This window comes from Dipodomys merriami, unplaced genomic scaffold, assembly GCF_024711535.1.
Source record: "Dipodomys merriami isolate MVZ:Mamm:240054 unplaced genomic scaffold, mDipMer1.0.p SCAF_703, whole genome shotgun sequence".
Classification (NCBI taxonomy): Eukaryota; Metazoa; Chordata; class Mammalia; order Rodentia; family Heteromyidae; genus Dipodomys; species Dipodomys merriami.
In genome coordinates this window covers 305,086-320,006 of record NW_027206295.1, presented here as the reverse complement: position 1 = coordinate 320,006, position 14,921 = coordinate 305,086, and the positions used below count along the sequence as shown (strand labels likewise).

Below are 14,921 nucleotides of genomic sequence, written 5' to 3'. Positions count from 1 at the left end.
CCTGCTCTTGCTGCCTGAACAACTGTCCTCCCTCCAAGACACAGGCTGTCCCTTTGTCTTAACCCTCCTCCAGCATGATCCAACTACTAATGTCAGGGTCCCCTAGGGCAGGGACCATGTGTCGGATTCCAAGGGTCATGAGGAAATTTCGTGTCTGTGAAAAACCTCATCTCATGTCCAGAAGGATCAGTGCGTCACTAGATGGGTCTTAAGAAACAGGACCTCAACCATAGACAAAGCAGAGAAGTTTTGGTTGCGTTTCAACCCTTGGACTCCCAGAGTTTGGTACTTCACAGTATAGAGCTCTCCTTCCTCTCCTGGCTACTGCCTCCTCTAACCCTGCTCCCAGAATTTGCTTTCTGCCCTGTATTTCTCAGCAGGGGTGTTCACCCCTCTGTAGAATGTGCCGGCCTCTTCCCCCGCAGAGTGTGTCCCTTCCACAAACCCAGCATGCAGCATGTGGTTCAGGGAAGGGAGGCTGTTCCTCTCCAGCAGCAGTTCTGGCTGCGAAAGATAAAAACTCAAGTACTAAGAAAGCGCCTTTCTGCTCGTTGGAGTTAGGTGGCTCAGTAGAGAATGGCCCACCTCTCGTCTCTCAGAGAAGTGGTCAGTCCGGCAGGTGGTGGTAAGCACCTTGCTGGGTAACCAACAGAAAGTGTGTCTTTGAGAAAGCTTTTTTTTCTGCTTTTTCATCTGAGTCCTTGTGACCTCTGGAGGGGACCAGGTGTCATCTGTTCTTCCTGCCTTGGCATTTGGCTTAGGATGAAAAGAACATAAGAAAGAAAAAGAAGACTTTAGCGTCGGAGTTGGAGTATGTAGTCCTCTTCACTGAAACTAGAAGTACAAATGAATGGCTGGATGTTGGTGTCTCACACCTGTAATCCTAGCTACTCAGGAGGCTTCCACCTGAAGCTAGCCTGAGTGGCAGAGTTTGTGAGACTCCTATCGCCAGTTAATCTCAAGGAGCCAGAGGTGGGGCTGTGGCTCAAGTGGTAGAGTGCTAACTAGCTAACACCTCGGCCCTGAGTTCAAGCCCCATGTGTGTCACACACACACACACACACATACACACGGACACACGGACACACAGAAGGAAGGAAGGAAAGGAAGGAAGGAAGGAAGGAAGGAAAAAGGCTGTATCAGCTTGAATGAGTGGAAAGGGGTATGTATGTGTGTGTGTGTTTTCTTAACTTTTACTTCTTTCTGATTCAAAGTGGTCTTGGCAAATATTGTAACCTTTCTCTCCGTTTCCGTTCTTGTGGTGTTTCCTTCCTTCCTTCCATCCACTGTCGTGTTTCTGCCTGTGTCTCTGTCCACCATTGTTTCTCCCCCTGTCCACTTCTCACCGCCTCCATCCCTCACACCTGCATACCAGCTGGGAACCACAGGCTACAGCAAATCATAAATCCAGCGGACCCCTTGGCAATCCAGGCTGATGTGCATTGGACACACATTCGTGGGAAGGAGGAGGAGGAGAGAACGGTCCCCACCTCAGAGTCCTCCACTTCCAGAGGTAACTGCCACGAGGCCAGGTCCCAGTGTACTTCGGAAGCACTTCACCACTCCTTCTGCTGCAGAAAACCCTTCCTTGTAGGGACAAAGCTGCGGTTTGACCAAAGAATAAGAAGCACCAGAATTTTGCATTTTTCTGATGTTAAATCAGGACCACTTCCCTGCTGCTCAGTCAAGGACAGGCTTTAATCCATGGATACAAAACAGTAAAGTGATCCTGACCTGTAAAACTCAGTAATCCACCCTGTTAGAACACTCCTCTGAAGAGAAAAGGTATTTCTCTGGGGGATGTCTGCCTGTAATTGTGTTGGGAAGAACACATATTTAGAAATGAAATTAAGATGAGATGTCTATCAGGGAAGCCCCTAAAGTCTCTGAGTCAAAGATTAGATTGGATAGTCTATTTCTGTTTCCCAGTAAAATACAAATAATTCATCTTCCTCTTTTTTTTTTGTTTCCTTTTTGTTGTTAGTTGTGGGGCTTGAACTCTGGGCGCTGTCCCGGAACTCTTCAGCTCAAGGCTGGCGCTCTACCACTTTGAGCCACAGCGCCACTTCTGGTTTTTCTGGTGGTTCACTGGAGATAAGAGTCTCATGGACTTTCCTGCCTCACTGACTTGGAACCATGATCCTCAGATCTCAGCTAGTCTACTCAGCTAGAGTAGCTAGGATTACAGGCGAGAGCCACCAGCACCCAGACCTTCTTCTTTTCTTCTTCTTGACAAAGTCTCACTAAGCTGCTCAGACTGTTCTTGAACTGGCAACCCTCTTGCTTAATCCCCCAGAACAGATGGGACTAAAGGTGTGCACCATGGTGAATAGCGGTAAAAGTAAACCAAGGAGCTCAATGAGGAGTGGTGGCCGCGTGTGATCCTCAGCCACCTCTTCTAAACAGGGGACCTTGGCCTTGTCACGTGCAAGTGTATTGATCCAGAGCCCGCTCACAGCCCCACGCTGGACTCATTCTCCCGTTGGACTTTCACCCTCTCCAGCTCCAAATCTTTGCAGGTAGACAACACCAACCTCTGTTAATGGCTTTCCCACCACTGTAGAGAGCAGATGTACACAAGCTGTGGAAAGAGACCCTGCTTACCAGGCATCAGGCTGCCTGCAAGATCGGGACGGATCGGAATGTCTGCACCCTTGGGCCCCTCTTGCCCCCCAACCCCTCCTTGGCTTTCTCTTTTCTCCTTGTCCAGAGTGTCCACTGCACAGGCCAGCAGCACACCGGCAGTCCTCAGTACCAGACAGGCTCTGTCCATTGACTTCAGCTCCTCCTCACTGGGAACGGACTGCCGTGTTAACTCCACGTTTATCGTTTGTTTTAAATTCAGTGCCTGGCCTTCCTTCCGTACGCCGCGCAGCAGTGCAGGCCTGGCTGGAGACGGTCTCCGGAGGTAGTCTGGTGATGTTTGCCCCCGCCCCACTCACCGTAACCTCTCTCTAGGCAGCTCTGCTGGTGCCCTAACACCAGGACGGTGGTCCTGTGGCCGCTGCATGTGAGGGCGGAGCCAGCGGGGTGGGGCACTTGCATGGCTGGTCAGGCCGGCCCCCTTGCATGGACCCAGGCACTTCCCACCCAGGCCGACTACAGACCCACCATGAGCTAGGACAGAGAGGCACCTTGGCTGATGGATAGGGCGTGGGGGGAAAGGCCGGAGCTGAGGGAACCTTTTGCACTGAGGTTCAAAGTGTGTGTAACAACTGACTGTGAAGGCAGAGGAATAGATAGTGTTCTAGAAGCTTGCCCAAGTCAAGTGCCGGAGAAGGGAGCAAGTCGAAACTCGGGAAGGAGCTGAGGTGCTGGGGGCTCAGCTCTATCGTAATCCTAGCGACTCGGGGAGAGGCTGAGATCTGAGGATTATAGTTCGAAGCCAACGTGGGCAGAAAAGCCCGAGAGATTGTATCTCCAATTAATCTGCAAAAAGCAAAAAAAAAAAACTTGACTGGAGGGATGGCTCAAGCGGTAGAATGCCAGCCATGAGTAGAACAGGCATGCAAGAGCACGAGGCCTTGAGTTCAAGTTCAGGAAAGCTGTAGAGAAATTTGCCAGAGCACAGGGGAGGGCAGAGGGCAGACTGAGAACCGGCGCGTGGCTCCATTGCTGGCCCCACATAGCCACCGTGTCTTTAAGTACTTAGAGCCCTTGCTGGTCCTCCCTGAGTTCTTTGGGAAATGCGTTTCTTCAGGAAGGGTAGTTGGTGCTCTGAGCGCTGTGCAGTCTCCATCTCCACCCCAGCATCACACCGACCGAGGATCCTGCACATGTGCTCCGAGCATCACCTGGACAGTCCCTCTGGGATGGACTGGCATCAGCCGATCTCTGCCACAGGCTCTTACCAAGCTGCTAGCCGCAGGCAGGAGACACGCGTCATGGGAGTTCACTGGCATCCAGTGTAGCCCCCCTGAGCCATCAGCGTGGGGGACAGAGCACAGAGCCGGGGACAAGGCTAAGAAGGAAGGTCCCTCAGCTGGCAGCTGAAATAAACACAAATACTGGCTTTGCAGCGTGCTCCTCACCCGTGTGGCCGCTTCCAGCACCTTGCGCTCCTTCTCCACTTGGACTCCACCCCCCGGTTCCATCGCTCAGGCTGCGTCTCTTTCAGTACCGGCTGCTGCCGCTGCTTCAGTGATAGCGCTCATGTTTGTTGTTTCGTATGTGACCGTTCCTTCCAAGGTGCCCCAAGGAGTTAGAACCTCCTCCCTTTTGACTCCACGGCCAGTGTTTCTTAGTAGGAGCTCCAAGTGGGAGACCCGCGTGAAGAGCAGAGGAACTGGCCAACCCAGCAGGCAGGGGCAGCCAGGAGTCCAGGGACTGACCTTCTGTGTGCTCTCTTCCAGCTTACTTATCAGGCAGAGCATAAAATCGCCACCTGGGTGCCAGGCACTTGCTGGTTGATCATTCAGGCACATCAGCACCAGAGAATGTCTGATGAGCCAGGGTTCTGTTCCCACTGGACGTTTTGTTCTGACGATGAGCTTGTGGCCTTGGCCTACAGCTCAAGTCTGGACCCAGACCAATTGCTGTTTTTTGGTGGGGTGTTTGTGCCTCCAAGGTCCTGTTCTTTGCTCTTCAATTAACTGTCCTCCGTGAGTGGCCAACCTCAGTACGATTGCTCAAAAGGTTTTAATCGTGGGGCTGGGAAGGTAGCTCAGTGGTAGAGTGCTCACCTCGCATGCATGAGATCTTGGGTTCAATTCCTCAGCACGACAAAACACAGAAAAGCCGAAGTGGCCCTGTGGCTCAGGTGGTAGAGTGCTAGCCTTGAGCTGAAGAGCTGGAGCTGAAGAGCTCAGGGATAGCTCCCAGGCCCAGAGTTCAAGCCCCATGATCAAAAGAAAAAAAAGCAGGTGGGGGGGTTAATCCTGTAGAAATGCCATTATTATAGGAGAGCAGTTTGTCATTGACAGCTCCCTTGGCTGCCCTGGTATTTCAGTGGCAGGTGGCATTAACTGCCAACATAGAACTTACCTTGGAACACCTCAACCAGGACTGTATTCTATTCTAAATCTGTTTCCCATTGTTCAGTTTAATTTCACGAGTTCTTCATAGATTTGAACCATCATCTTACACATTGTGCATTAAATATAAATATACTTCAAGGAAATGTAGAAGAGTGAACACCAACATCATCTCAGTCAATAAAACATGCCAGCACCTTTAAGGTGTCACCTCCTGGTCACCAAAGGGAAGTTCTTGCGATCTGGAGTGGCCCTGTCCAGCCCGTTCACACATGAGGCAGAGGCTGTAGTGAGGCAGTGCCCATGGTGCGGGGCAGTTTTGCAGCCTTGAAGGGCTACTCCAGTCTGGAAAGGGAACTTTACAGATCCCCTCACCTATCCCCTCAACTCCGAGAATAGCAGCAGCCTCTTCCAGGGAAGGGTGAGGCCCTCAGGAGCTCCCCCAAGCTTTCCCGCACCCCTGCACGTGCCACAGTGACTAGATTGAGCAGCAGGGTCCTGTGCAAGTCACCTGAACTGTCAGGCATCGACTTCCTTACTCCAAAGTACACAGTAAGAGTGGTCCATCCAACTGTGTATGATGAGAAATAAGTGCTCCAGGCTTATGAAATTCTGAGCGTAGTGCTGGCTCACAGGTACTGGCGATAGAAGCTATCATTCTAAACTTCCAACAGTCCCACAGCAGCTTCCCCTCTGATGGGCACAGACTTGAGGCAGCCTGCAGGGGAGGAGAGGACGGGGCCTGGAAGGAGGAGGAGGAAGGGCTCTCCTCTCTTCACTCTGCCCTACTCAAATGGAGCAGTGGCCTGGACCCTTCTTGTGCTGCTTGGAGTGCCCCCACCCTCTGTGGGAGGGGCTCCTCCCTCTTTCCTACGGCCATCTCATGGCTGCCCTGCAAAAAGCAGTTCTCTCCCCCTGTGCAGGCCGTCTACCCATCTGTCCATTCGTTTCTTCCTGTTCTTGAACATCTCTGCTTTACAGCCCCACTGGACGAGAATGACCTGGAGGAGGACGCAGACTCCGAGCCAGCAGAGACAGAAGGGGAGGCTGTGGAGGATGGGGACCCCGGAGACACTGGTGCTGAGCTAGATGACGGTACGGAGCCTCGGCCTCCACTCCTATTCCTCCCTGCAGGCCAAGACCAGAAATACCCAAACAATCTACAGTGAAAGCTCAAGGAGGCAGCCCATAGGGCTTCTCGACTTGGAAGTCTCGTCTTCCCTGTCGAAAGCGTAGCCTACATTCACAGAGGTTGTACATCATTGTGGTTCTGAGCTGGAACTTGGCAGCTGAGGGCTAGAGGGCATTTGAAGAATTGTAAGAACTGCTGTCTCAGGCTGGGAAGGTGGCTCAGTGGTAGAGTGCTTGCCTCACATGCATGAGGCCCTGGGTTCAAGTCCTCACCACATAAGCAGAAAAGGCCGGAAGTGGCACTGTGGCTCAAGTGTTAGAGCGCTCACCTTGAGCTCTAGAGCTGAGGGACAGCGCCCAGGCCCAGGCTCAGGCTCCACAACCAACCAAAAAAGAACTGCAGTCTCATTGGTTGAGGGCAGGGACTAGACTGAGGGAGTTACAGACCTGGCCGTGGTGTTAGGCTGTAGACAGTTTGGCAAAAGGGGAGGGAAGTGGAGTTCAGGAAGCAAGGCCTACCATCCCTGTGCACACCAAAAGCTTTTCTTCCTGTCATGGTGAAACTGGGTTTTTAGACCCCAGAACCAATCCCCATGTTAGGTCCAGCTGCTCAGCCCCATGTGCCAAATCAAGAGACATGTGAAGGGCAGAGAAAGATGGAAGACAGCACTTCATGCATCTTCAGCCATCTTCACGGGTGCTGACGTTGGCCTCAGGTTAAATAGGGAGAATCAGGTGCACAGGGTGAGAAGGGTTGCATCGTTCAATGAGCCTCAAGTCACAGGTGTGTTCTGGTTGGCTCTTCCCTCCGTACTGGCCTCTGGAGGGCCAGCCAGTTTCCTGTTGCTTTTGGCTGTTTTCATCAAGCTCATAGGAGAAGGCATTAGGGGTAGTTTGCCATTGGAGCTTGAACTCAGGGCCTGGGTGCTGTCCCTGAGCATTTTTGCTCAAGGCTAGCGCTTTACCACTTGAGTCACAGCTCCACCATCAGCTTTCTGGTGGTTAATTGGACATTAGGGTCTGACAGGCATTCCTTTCAGATCTTAGCCTCCTGAGTAGCTGTGATGAGAGGTGTGAGCCACTGGTACCTGGCTGGTAGTTTGCCTCTTGTCATAAATCTCAGCCTTCTGAGCAGCACAGCGCTGCTCAGAGACGAGTGCTAATCTGTGTCTGTTGTCTCCAGATCAGCACTGGTCTGATGACATCCCATCTGACGCTGAAGCAGGGCTTCGGGTGCCACACCCGACAGAGGCAGAAGGAGAGCTGGAGCTGAGAGTATCAGAGAACGAGGAGGATGAGGAGCTACCTGCCTTACCAAAGCAACAAGAGAGAGGTGGGTCTGCTGCCACTGGCCGGAGACACAGTGTCCCCAGTGCTGTGGGGATCACAGAGCCAGGCAGGTGGGGCAGGCCAGGGCCGCTGCCCCTCCCTTCCTCCACTCCCTGCTCCCCCTCCTACCCCATGCCACAGGACTCTGCAAATGCCTGGCCTGCAGCACCTTTCCTTGTACTGTTTGGGGTCATGAGAGGGTCGTGAGAGCTCCAAGCTGAGCGGACCCGCTTGGAGTTCCGACGGCCATGCTGGCACGGGGGGGGGGGGGGACGGGGGTGCTTGGTGGTGCCATCAGAACAGCCAGGGCATGGAGCAATTGGCTCTCTGAGCCTCTGTCTGCCTGCAGCGCCCAGGAAGGAGGGGGAAGGGGTCCCCACTTGAACATTGAGTGCATCTCTGAGGGCCGACTTCCTCCTGACATGACTGTGACCTCTCCTTTCAGGTCCTTCCCAGGTCTCCAGCCCCATCCACTCTCCTCAGGAACAGGCTGCTCTGCTCACCCCAGCCCACAGCCCCGTGGTCGAGGTGAGGCTACGGGGCCGCTGTGCGTGACCAGGAACTGATGGCCCCAAGGGGAAGCAAGGGGGAAGGCCTGTCTTAGGGGAAGCAGCCTACCATCTTCCTCATCTGAAGAAAAAAAATTTTTACTTTGTGCCAAGTAGAGCTGTTGACAATAGGAGTGGCCTTGGCTTCTAATTCAGGTCCTTGGTATGAATAGAAAAGGTAAGTTCTAATGAAAGCAGCTGGGCACGCTGGTGGCTCACGCCTGTCATCCTAGCTACTCAGGAAGCTAGATCTGAGGATCACGGTTCAAAGTCAATAACCACCAGAAACCTGGAAGTGGCGCTGTGGCTCAAGTGGTAGAATGCTTGCCTTGAGCTGACAAGCTCAGAGACAGCAGTGCCCAGGCCTAGAGTTCAAGCCCCATGACCAACAAAATAATAGTAATAATAATAATAATAAATTGTAGGATCATGGATTTATTCTGATAGACACATCTTGTGTTAAAATAAATGCATGACTATTTAACATAAGCATATGTTGCCAAGGCCAGGCTCCAGTGTTTCACACTAGAGATTTACAGTTCAAAGCCAGCCCAGGTTAAAAAAAAAAGTCAGACTGTCCCCAAAATAACCAGCAAAAAGCCAGGCTGAGGGTGTGGATCAAGTGGCTTGAGCTGAGCAAGTGTGTGGGCTCTGAGTTCTAACCCTAGTACCAGAAGAGAAGAGAAGAGAAAAGAAAAAAGTACTGTACCCTCCACACATACATGCAGGCTCCCAGATTGCCTGTGGTATTCCATAAATACAGCTCAGCAGTGTCCCAACAGTTTCTGAAATGTGGTTTGGGAAATAGGATCTAGAAGGCCAAGGGGGAGCGTGGCGTGGACAGACAACAGGCCTGGGCCTTTGAATACCAGCCAGCACAGACATGACTGACCCGAGAGGCCACCGTGACGCCAGAGCCTTGCGCCTCTGAGCTTCTTGGGAAGGACACTGTGGTCTGCATACTGTGCTGAGTGATCATTTTAAATGTCCTCACTGCTGGCCCCACGGTGGGCCAGTAGGGACCACCAATATCTGGTTGAACAAGGCTGGAAGCTGAGTGTATTAGCTGCGTTGGCCAGGACTCGAGTCAGTGGACAAGCTCATTAGATGTGTTTGAGATGACCCAAACCCTGTCTATTCAAACCAAGGGGAAGGATTCTAAAGAGGGAACAAGTAGACCAGAAAATGAGAAGCCTTTCAAATAATAGCTCAAAGGACAGAGAGAGGAGTCTATCTCCACACCACACCGGCCCTGTGAGAGGCCGTACTCCCTGGGGGCTGCTGCTGGCCAGGGAAGCTCTGGCTTCTTAGCAGCTTCTGTCTTTCTTCTCTGTAGGGAACCCAGATCTCACCGGTCTCTGCTGCCACCAAGGTGAGAGCCCCCGAGGAGCACCTTTTCCCTCCATCTCTACTCTCCAGAGAGAAGCCCAAAGCCGGAGCCTCTGCAGATCCGAAGGCAGCACACTCTCCCATCCGATCACAGCCCATGGCTCTGCCAGAAGCCAGGTCACCAGCCGACTCCCAGCCTTCAGCGGCTCTGGCGGCACCACTGGCTCCCTGTGCACCCCCTTTCCCCATCTGCTCTCAGCCCCAGCTTTCCTCAGAGACCACTGTGCCCTCCCCCACCCAGTCCCCCATACGCTTCCAGCCTGTTCCTACCAAAACATCCACCCCTCGAGCCCCTCTCCCTGTAAAGAGCCAAGGTGACCCCAAGGACAGACTGGGCAGCCCTCTTGCGGCGGATGAGCCCGTACGAAGGAGTGATCTGGTGGAGGAGTTCTGGATGAAGAGTGCAGAGATCCGCCGTAGCCTTGGGCTCACACCCGTGGATCGGAACAAAGGGCCCGAGCCCAGCTTCCCCTCACCAGCCCTGAAGCCAGTGTCCCTAAAGTCCTACTCTGTGGAAAAGTCTCCTCAGGACGAGGGGCTCCATCTTCTGAAACCCCCACCTGTACCTAAAAGGCTGGGCCTTCCAAAGTTAGCAAGTGATCAGCCATCCCTGCTGACTCCCAAGTCCCCTGACCGGGAGCTGAGGAGCTCCCAGGAGGAGCGCAAGGACCTGTCCAGCAGCTCCGGCCTGGGCCTCCATGGCAGCTCTTCCAACATGAAAACCTTGGGCAGCCAGAGCTTCAACACCTCAGATTCCACCATGCTCACCCCGCCTTCCAGCCCACCTCCGCCCCCACCTCCCGACGAGGAGCCTGCAACTTTGCGAAGGAAGCCCTACCAGACCCTGGAGTGTAGAGAGGTCCAGCCCAAGGCCTCGGTCATCCCACCCCCTCCACCCGCCCCATTTATGCGGCCCCCACGGGAGCCAGCCCAGCCTCCCAGGGAGGAGGTGCGCAAGTCATTTGTGGAGAGTGTGGATGAGATCCCCTTTGCTGACGACGTGGAGGACACTTACGACGATAAGACAGAGGACTCAAGTGGGCAGGAAAAGTTCTTCACGCCACCCTCTTGCTGGCCCCTGGCCAAAGAGAACGGGCAGCTGCCTCCTGTGGAGAGCCGGGGCCAGGCCCAGAAGAGGGGGCTGCCCCAGGTCTCTGCCGAAGCCAAGGAGCTGGCCGAGGAGCGCATGCGAGCCCGGGAGAAGTCCGTGAAGAGCCAGGCGCTGAGAGATGCCATGGTCAAGCAGCTGAGCAGGATGCAGGGGATGGAGATGGCGGGTATGGCCTCCAGATCCCGGATGGCGCCCTTGGCATCCTCCAAGGGCAAGGAACCCAGGTCTGAGTCCCCCACTCACCTGGGCCTCAGAGCGTCTGAGCAGTCGACCCTGAAGCACGAAGCCACCAGTGAGGAGGTTCTCTCCCCTCCGTCAGACTCAGGGGGTCCAGATGGCTCTGTCACCTCATCTGAGGGTTCCAGCGGGAAGAGCAAGAAGAGGTCATCCCTCTTCTCCCCACGCAGAAATAAGAAAGAGAAGAAGTCCAAAGGGGAGGGACGGCCCCCAGAGAAACCCAGCCCCAGTTTCCTGGAAGAAGCAGCCACAAAGCCCAAGTCCCTGTGGAAGTCGGTCTTCTCTGGGTACAAGAAGGACAAGAAGAAGAGGGGCGATGAGAAGTCCTGCTCCAGCACCCCGTCCAGCGGTGCCACCGCAGACTCGGGCAGACACGGGCTGTCTCCTGTTGTGAGAGCAGGTATGCCAGCCTCCCACAGACCCTGGCAGGGTAGGTGTGAGGACTTCCCTCAAGATCTGCTTCCACCTGCTGCCCCCACAAGGGTTCTTGGGAGAGAAGAGAGCCACGCTGTGGTGTCTGGAGCACATCACTCCTCTCTGACAAGATAGATCTAAAGCCTGCTTGAACTTGGCTGAGGGGGAGGGCAGAGGGCGTCTTGCTGGGAGGTCTTACAAGGAGGTGTCTATCTAGTGTTGACTGCACCTCCTGTGGGAGAGAATCACTTAAACTGAGAGTAAAGCTCTCCTGACCTCCCCGGCTGTCCCCATGGCTGTGGACGCTGCTCACTTGGCCTCTTCTTACCCCTGCAGAGCTGCAGCTCCGGCGCCAGCTGAGTTTCTCTGAAGACTCGGACCTGTCCAGTGATGATATCCTCGAGAGGGCCTCCCAGAAATCCAAGCGAGAGGTGGGGATCCAGTCCCATGGGGCTTGGGGGAGAGGGGGCAGAGATCTGAAGTTAAGGTGGAGAGTGGTGTGGGGTAGGTTCTCCCCTTCTTCCCCCTCAAACAGTGGAATGCTGAGCCAGTCCCGGGTGGAGGAAGAGCCCAGGAGGGGTCTTTCCTCAGGCCCTCTGAACGCGTTCCTGTGGAGAGGTCAGATCCAGGTGGAAGGTTTTATTTCCTCCAACGTGGAGCAGCACTGCCTGGCCCGGCAGCAGGAGAAGGGAGTGGAGGCTAGTGGGAAAGGGCTGTGGATAGGCCTGGCCATCCTGCCTGCTTGGTATGTCTGTCAAGCGGAGAGGACTTCCCTGCTTCCAGAGGCCTCTCGCTCCTCTGGGGCTTGGGAGAGCTGCCCCTTAGTCCTGCTGAGGCCCTTAAAAAACCCTTCGTAGGTGGCTGTCCTGGAGGGATTGTTCAATCTTTTAGTTTTCAAGGCTTGGACCAGATACAGTGAAGCTGGAGGAGGGAGAGGATTAGAGAGAGGTCTAGTTGTAGTGTGGCATCTGTCCCAATGATGGCAATTGGACAGGAACTAAGGTCCAGAAAGGCCTGAGCAGAGTCAGGGCCGTCCCCAGCCCCCGCTAGGCCAGGCCATCACCCTGTTCCCGTGCGGCGACAGCCTGGCTGACCACCTACCTTTTGGGGTTTTTTTGTTTGTTTGGTTTTGTTTTTTGTTTTGTTTTGTTTTTGGTTCTGGCATTTGAACCCAAGATCAAACCTACTACTTAGTTTAAACTCTACCACTTGAGCTATGTATGCTCCAGTTTCGTTGCTTCGTTTTGTTTATAGGAATTATTAATAGTATAAAGGAGTTTGATCATGAGCTGTACTTCGAACAATTTACTCATTTCCTTAAACTTAGCCTCTTTCTTCTCCGTACTGTTTCAGACAGTACTTAGTGACTTTCATTTTGTTCAAAACTGTATAGGTGCCGGGTGCTGGTGGTTCACACCTATAATCCTAGCTACTCGGGAGGCTGAGATCTGAGGATCACAGTTCAAAGCCAGCCAAGGCAGAAAAGTCTGTGAGACTCTTATTTCCAATAAACCACTAGAAAACTGGAAGTGGAGCTGTGGCTCAAGCAGTAGAGCACTTGCCTTGAGCTGAAGAGCACAGGGATAACACCCAAGCCCAGAGTTCAAGCCCCATGACCAACCAAAAAAACACTATATAGGTAAAACCGGGTGCCAGTGGCTCATGTCTGTAATCCTAGCTACTCAGGAGGATGAGATCTGAGGATCATGGTTCAAAGCCAGCCCAGGCAGGAAAGGCCATGAGACTCTTATCTCCAATAAACCACCAGAAAACCAAAAGTGGCACTGTGGCTTAAGTGGTAGAGTCCTATCTTTGAGCTGAAGAGCTGAGGGACAGCGCCCAGACTCAGGGTTCAAGCCCCAGGACCGACCAAAAAAAAAAAAAAAGAAAAGAAAAAACTATACAGGTAATATGCTTCAAGCATCTCCTTTCCCCTCCCCCCAGCCTCCTTTTGGACTCCTATCTAATTATTATTGGCAGTCCTGTTTTAGACTTAACCTTCCTTATGTGAGCAGAAGCACACAACATTTAACAAAAAGTTTTCCTACTTTCTTTTTTTTTTTTTTTTTTGGGGGGGGTCCGGTTGTGGGGCCTGAACTCTGAGCCTGGGCGCTGTCCCTCAGCATTTCAGCTCAAGGCTAGCTCTCTACCACTTGAGCCACAGTGCCACTTCCGGCTTTTTTTTCCTGCTTATGTGGTGCTGAGGAATCACCCAGGATCTCATGCATGCAAGGCAAGCGCTCTACCACTGAGCCACCTTCCCAGCCCCTCCTACTTTCTTTACTAAAAGGCTTCCCCCAGCATTCTGTATATTTCCCAGAAGAGCTGTTGGAACATGGACTTGAGTATTTTCCATCAAGAGGCAGCTTTGAATTGTTGGTCAGGGCTGGGCTGTCTGCAGATACGACTTCCATAGCCTGCTTTTAGCCTCCCAGCCTGACCCTTTTTTTTCTTTTTTCTACTCTTCTTTTTTATTTTTATCTTTTTCATTTGGTGGTGGACAGGGGTACAGCACTGGGGTTTGAATTCAGCGTCTACTGCTAGGCAAGCATTTCACCATTTGAGCTATTCCTTCAACCCTATTTTTATTCTAGTTATTTTTCTAATAGGGTCTCAGGTTTTTACTCAGGCCAACCTGGGCTATGATCTTCTGATCTTTGTCTCCCAGGTAGCTGGGATTCGATTACAGACAGCGGCCATCAGCTCAGTTCAGTTTCCCTTTCATTAACTCTGCAAAGTAGAAAAGGGTAGTTCACTTATTTATCTCATCCTCTATACATTTACCTCCCTGACATGCCAGCCTTTTTTCCCCTGGACACCTAGAATGACAAGCCTTACCTCTTGTTCTACTTAGCTACAGAGCCAGGCTTCCCGAGTATGCACTGAGTGGAGGTCTCCGAGGCTGTGTGTTCTACCTCTGGGACTCATTTTAATATACCTCCTGTTGAGCAAACCTCCTACTGAGGTTTCCCTGGCAGTAGCTGGTTCTGAGCCAAAGATTGCTTCTGGATTTGCATGTAGGTCTATAAACATATCCCAGCGTTGCAGGTGGGTGCTGTCTTGTGAGTTTGGTGAAGGGTGGAAGTCTGTGAAGAAAAGAGAATGTGGTCCAAAGTTCCCTTTATCTTCATGGTGAGCCTGAAGAGGTTCAGGTAGTGCCACATTGGTCAAAAAGGTCAATCTGGCTGGGGGCTGGGGGCTCAATGAGCCTGTGAGCCTACTACTCAAGGAGCTGAGATCTGAGAATTCAGGTTCATAGCTATCCCATGAACGAGTGAAGCCCACTCCCAAGACCACCATTGCCTCCCGCTGAACGGCGGCTCCTTGCAGGCATGCGTTACAGAGGAACACTCCCCCACCCCACCCCCGCCCAGCCCTATGAATAAGTCGTGGGTACCAGTCAGAGATGTTAATACTTTGTCAGGAAGACTGACAAGATTTGGGGCATGCTGAGGAAGAACTTGTTTATACTCAGCAAGTAGAGAAGTAAACCTCAGTCTTCTTGAGAACTGGGGGTCACTCAGACGCAGCTGGCAGGTGGAGCCCGTACCCTGCCGTGCCCTCTCCACGCAGCCCCGTGTAACATTGTGGCAACAACAGTGTGTTCTCGTGTGCATTTTAAACATCTAACTTGATTTTACTCCATTTCTGTGTTCTATTTTAATTTTTTTAATCATCATTATCATTCCTATTCTGTTTTGTTTTCTGTTGCCATCCCCCTAAAAGTTGATTTATATACCACACGCCTTGGCATTCAGGAGATCCTACTCATCAAAGGTAGCATCCCAT

At 52.7% G+C, this 14,921-nt stretch overlaps 1 protein-coding gene across 1 annotated transcript in view; it reads left to right on the top strand.

The window, feature by feature from the left end:
- Nucleotides 1-14,921, top strand: part of LOC138817904 (F-actin-monooxygenase MICAL3) — a 158,053-nt gene that overhangs the window by 120,545 nt on the left and 22,587 nt on the right. The window contains exons 22-27 of the mRNA XM_070008675.1: nucleotides 1,376-1,513; nucleotides 5,955-6,068; nucleotides 7,288-7,437; nucleotides 7,879-7,961; nucleotides 9,318-11,118; nucleotides 11,469-11,563. Coding sequence (XP_069864776.1) covers nucleotides 1,376-1,513; nucleotides 5,955-6,068; nucleotides 7,288-7,437; nucleotides 7,879-7,961; nucleotides 9,318-11,118; nucleotides 11,469-11,563 — 2,381 coding nt within the window. The remainder of the gene's footprint in view (nucleotides 1-1,375; nucleotides 1,514-5,954; nucleotides 6,069-7,287; nucleotides 7,438-7,878; nucleotides 7,962-9,317; nucleotides 11,119-11,468; nucleotides 11,564-14,921) is intronic.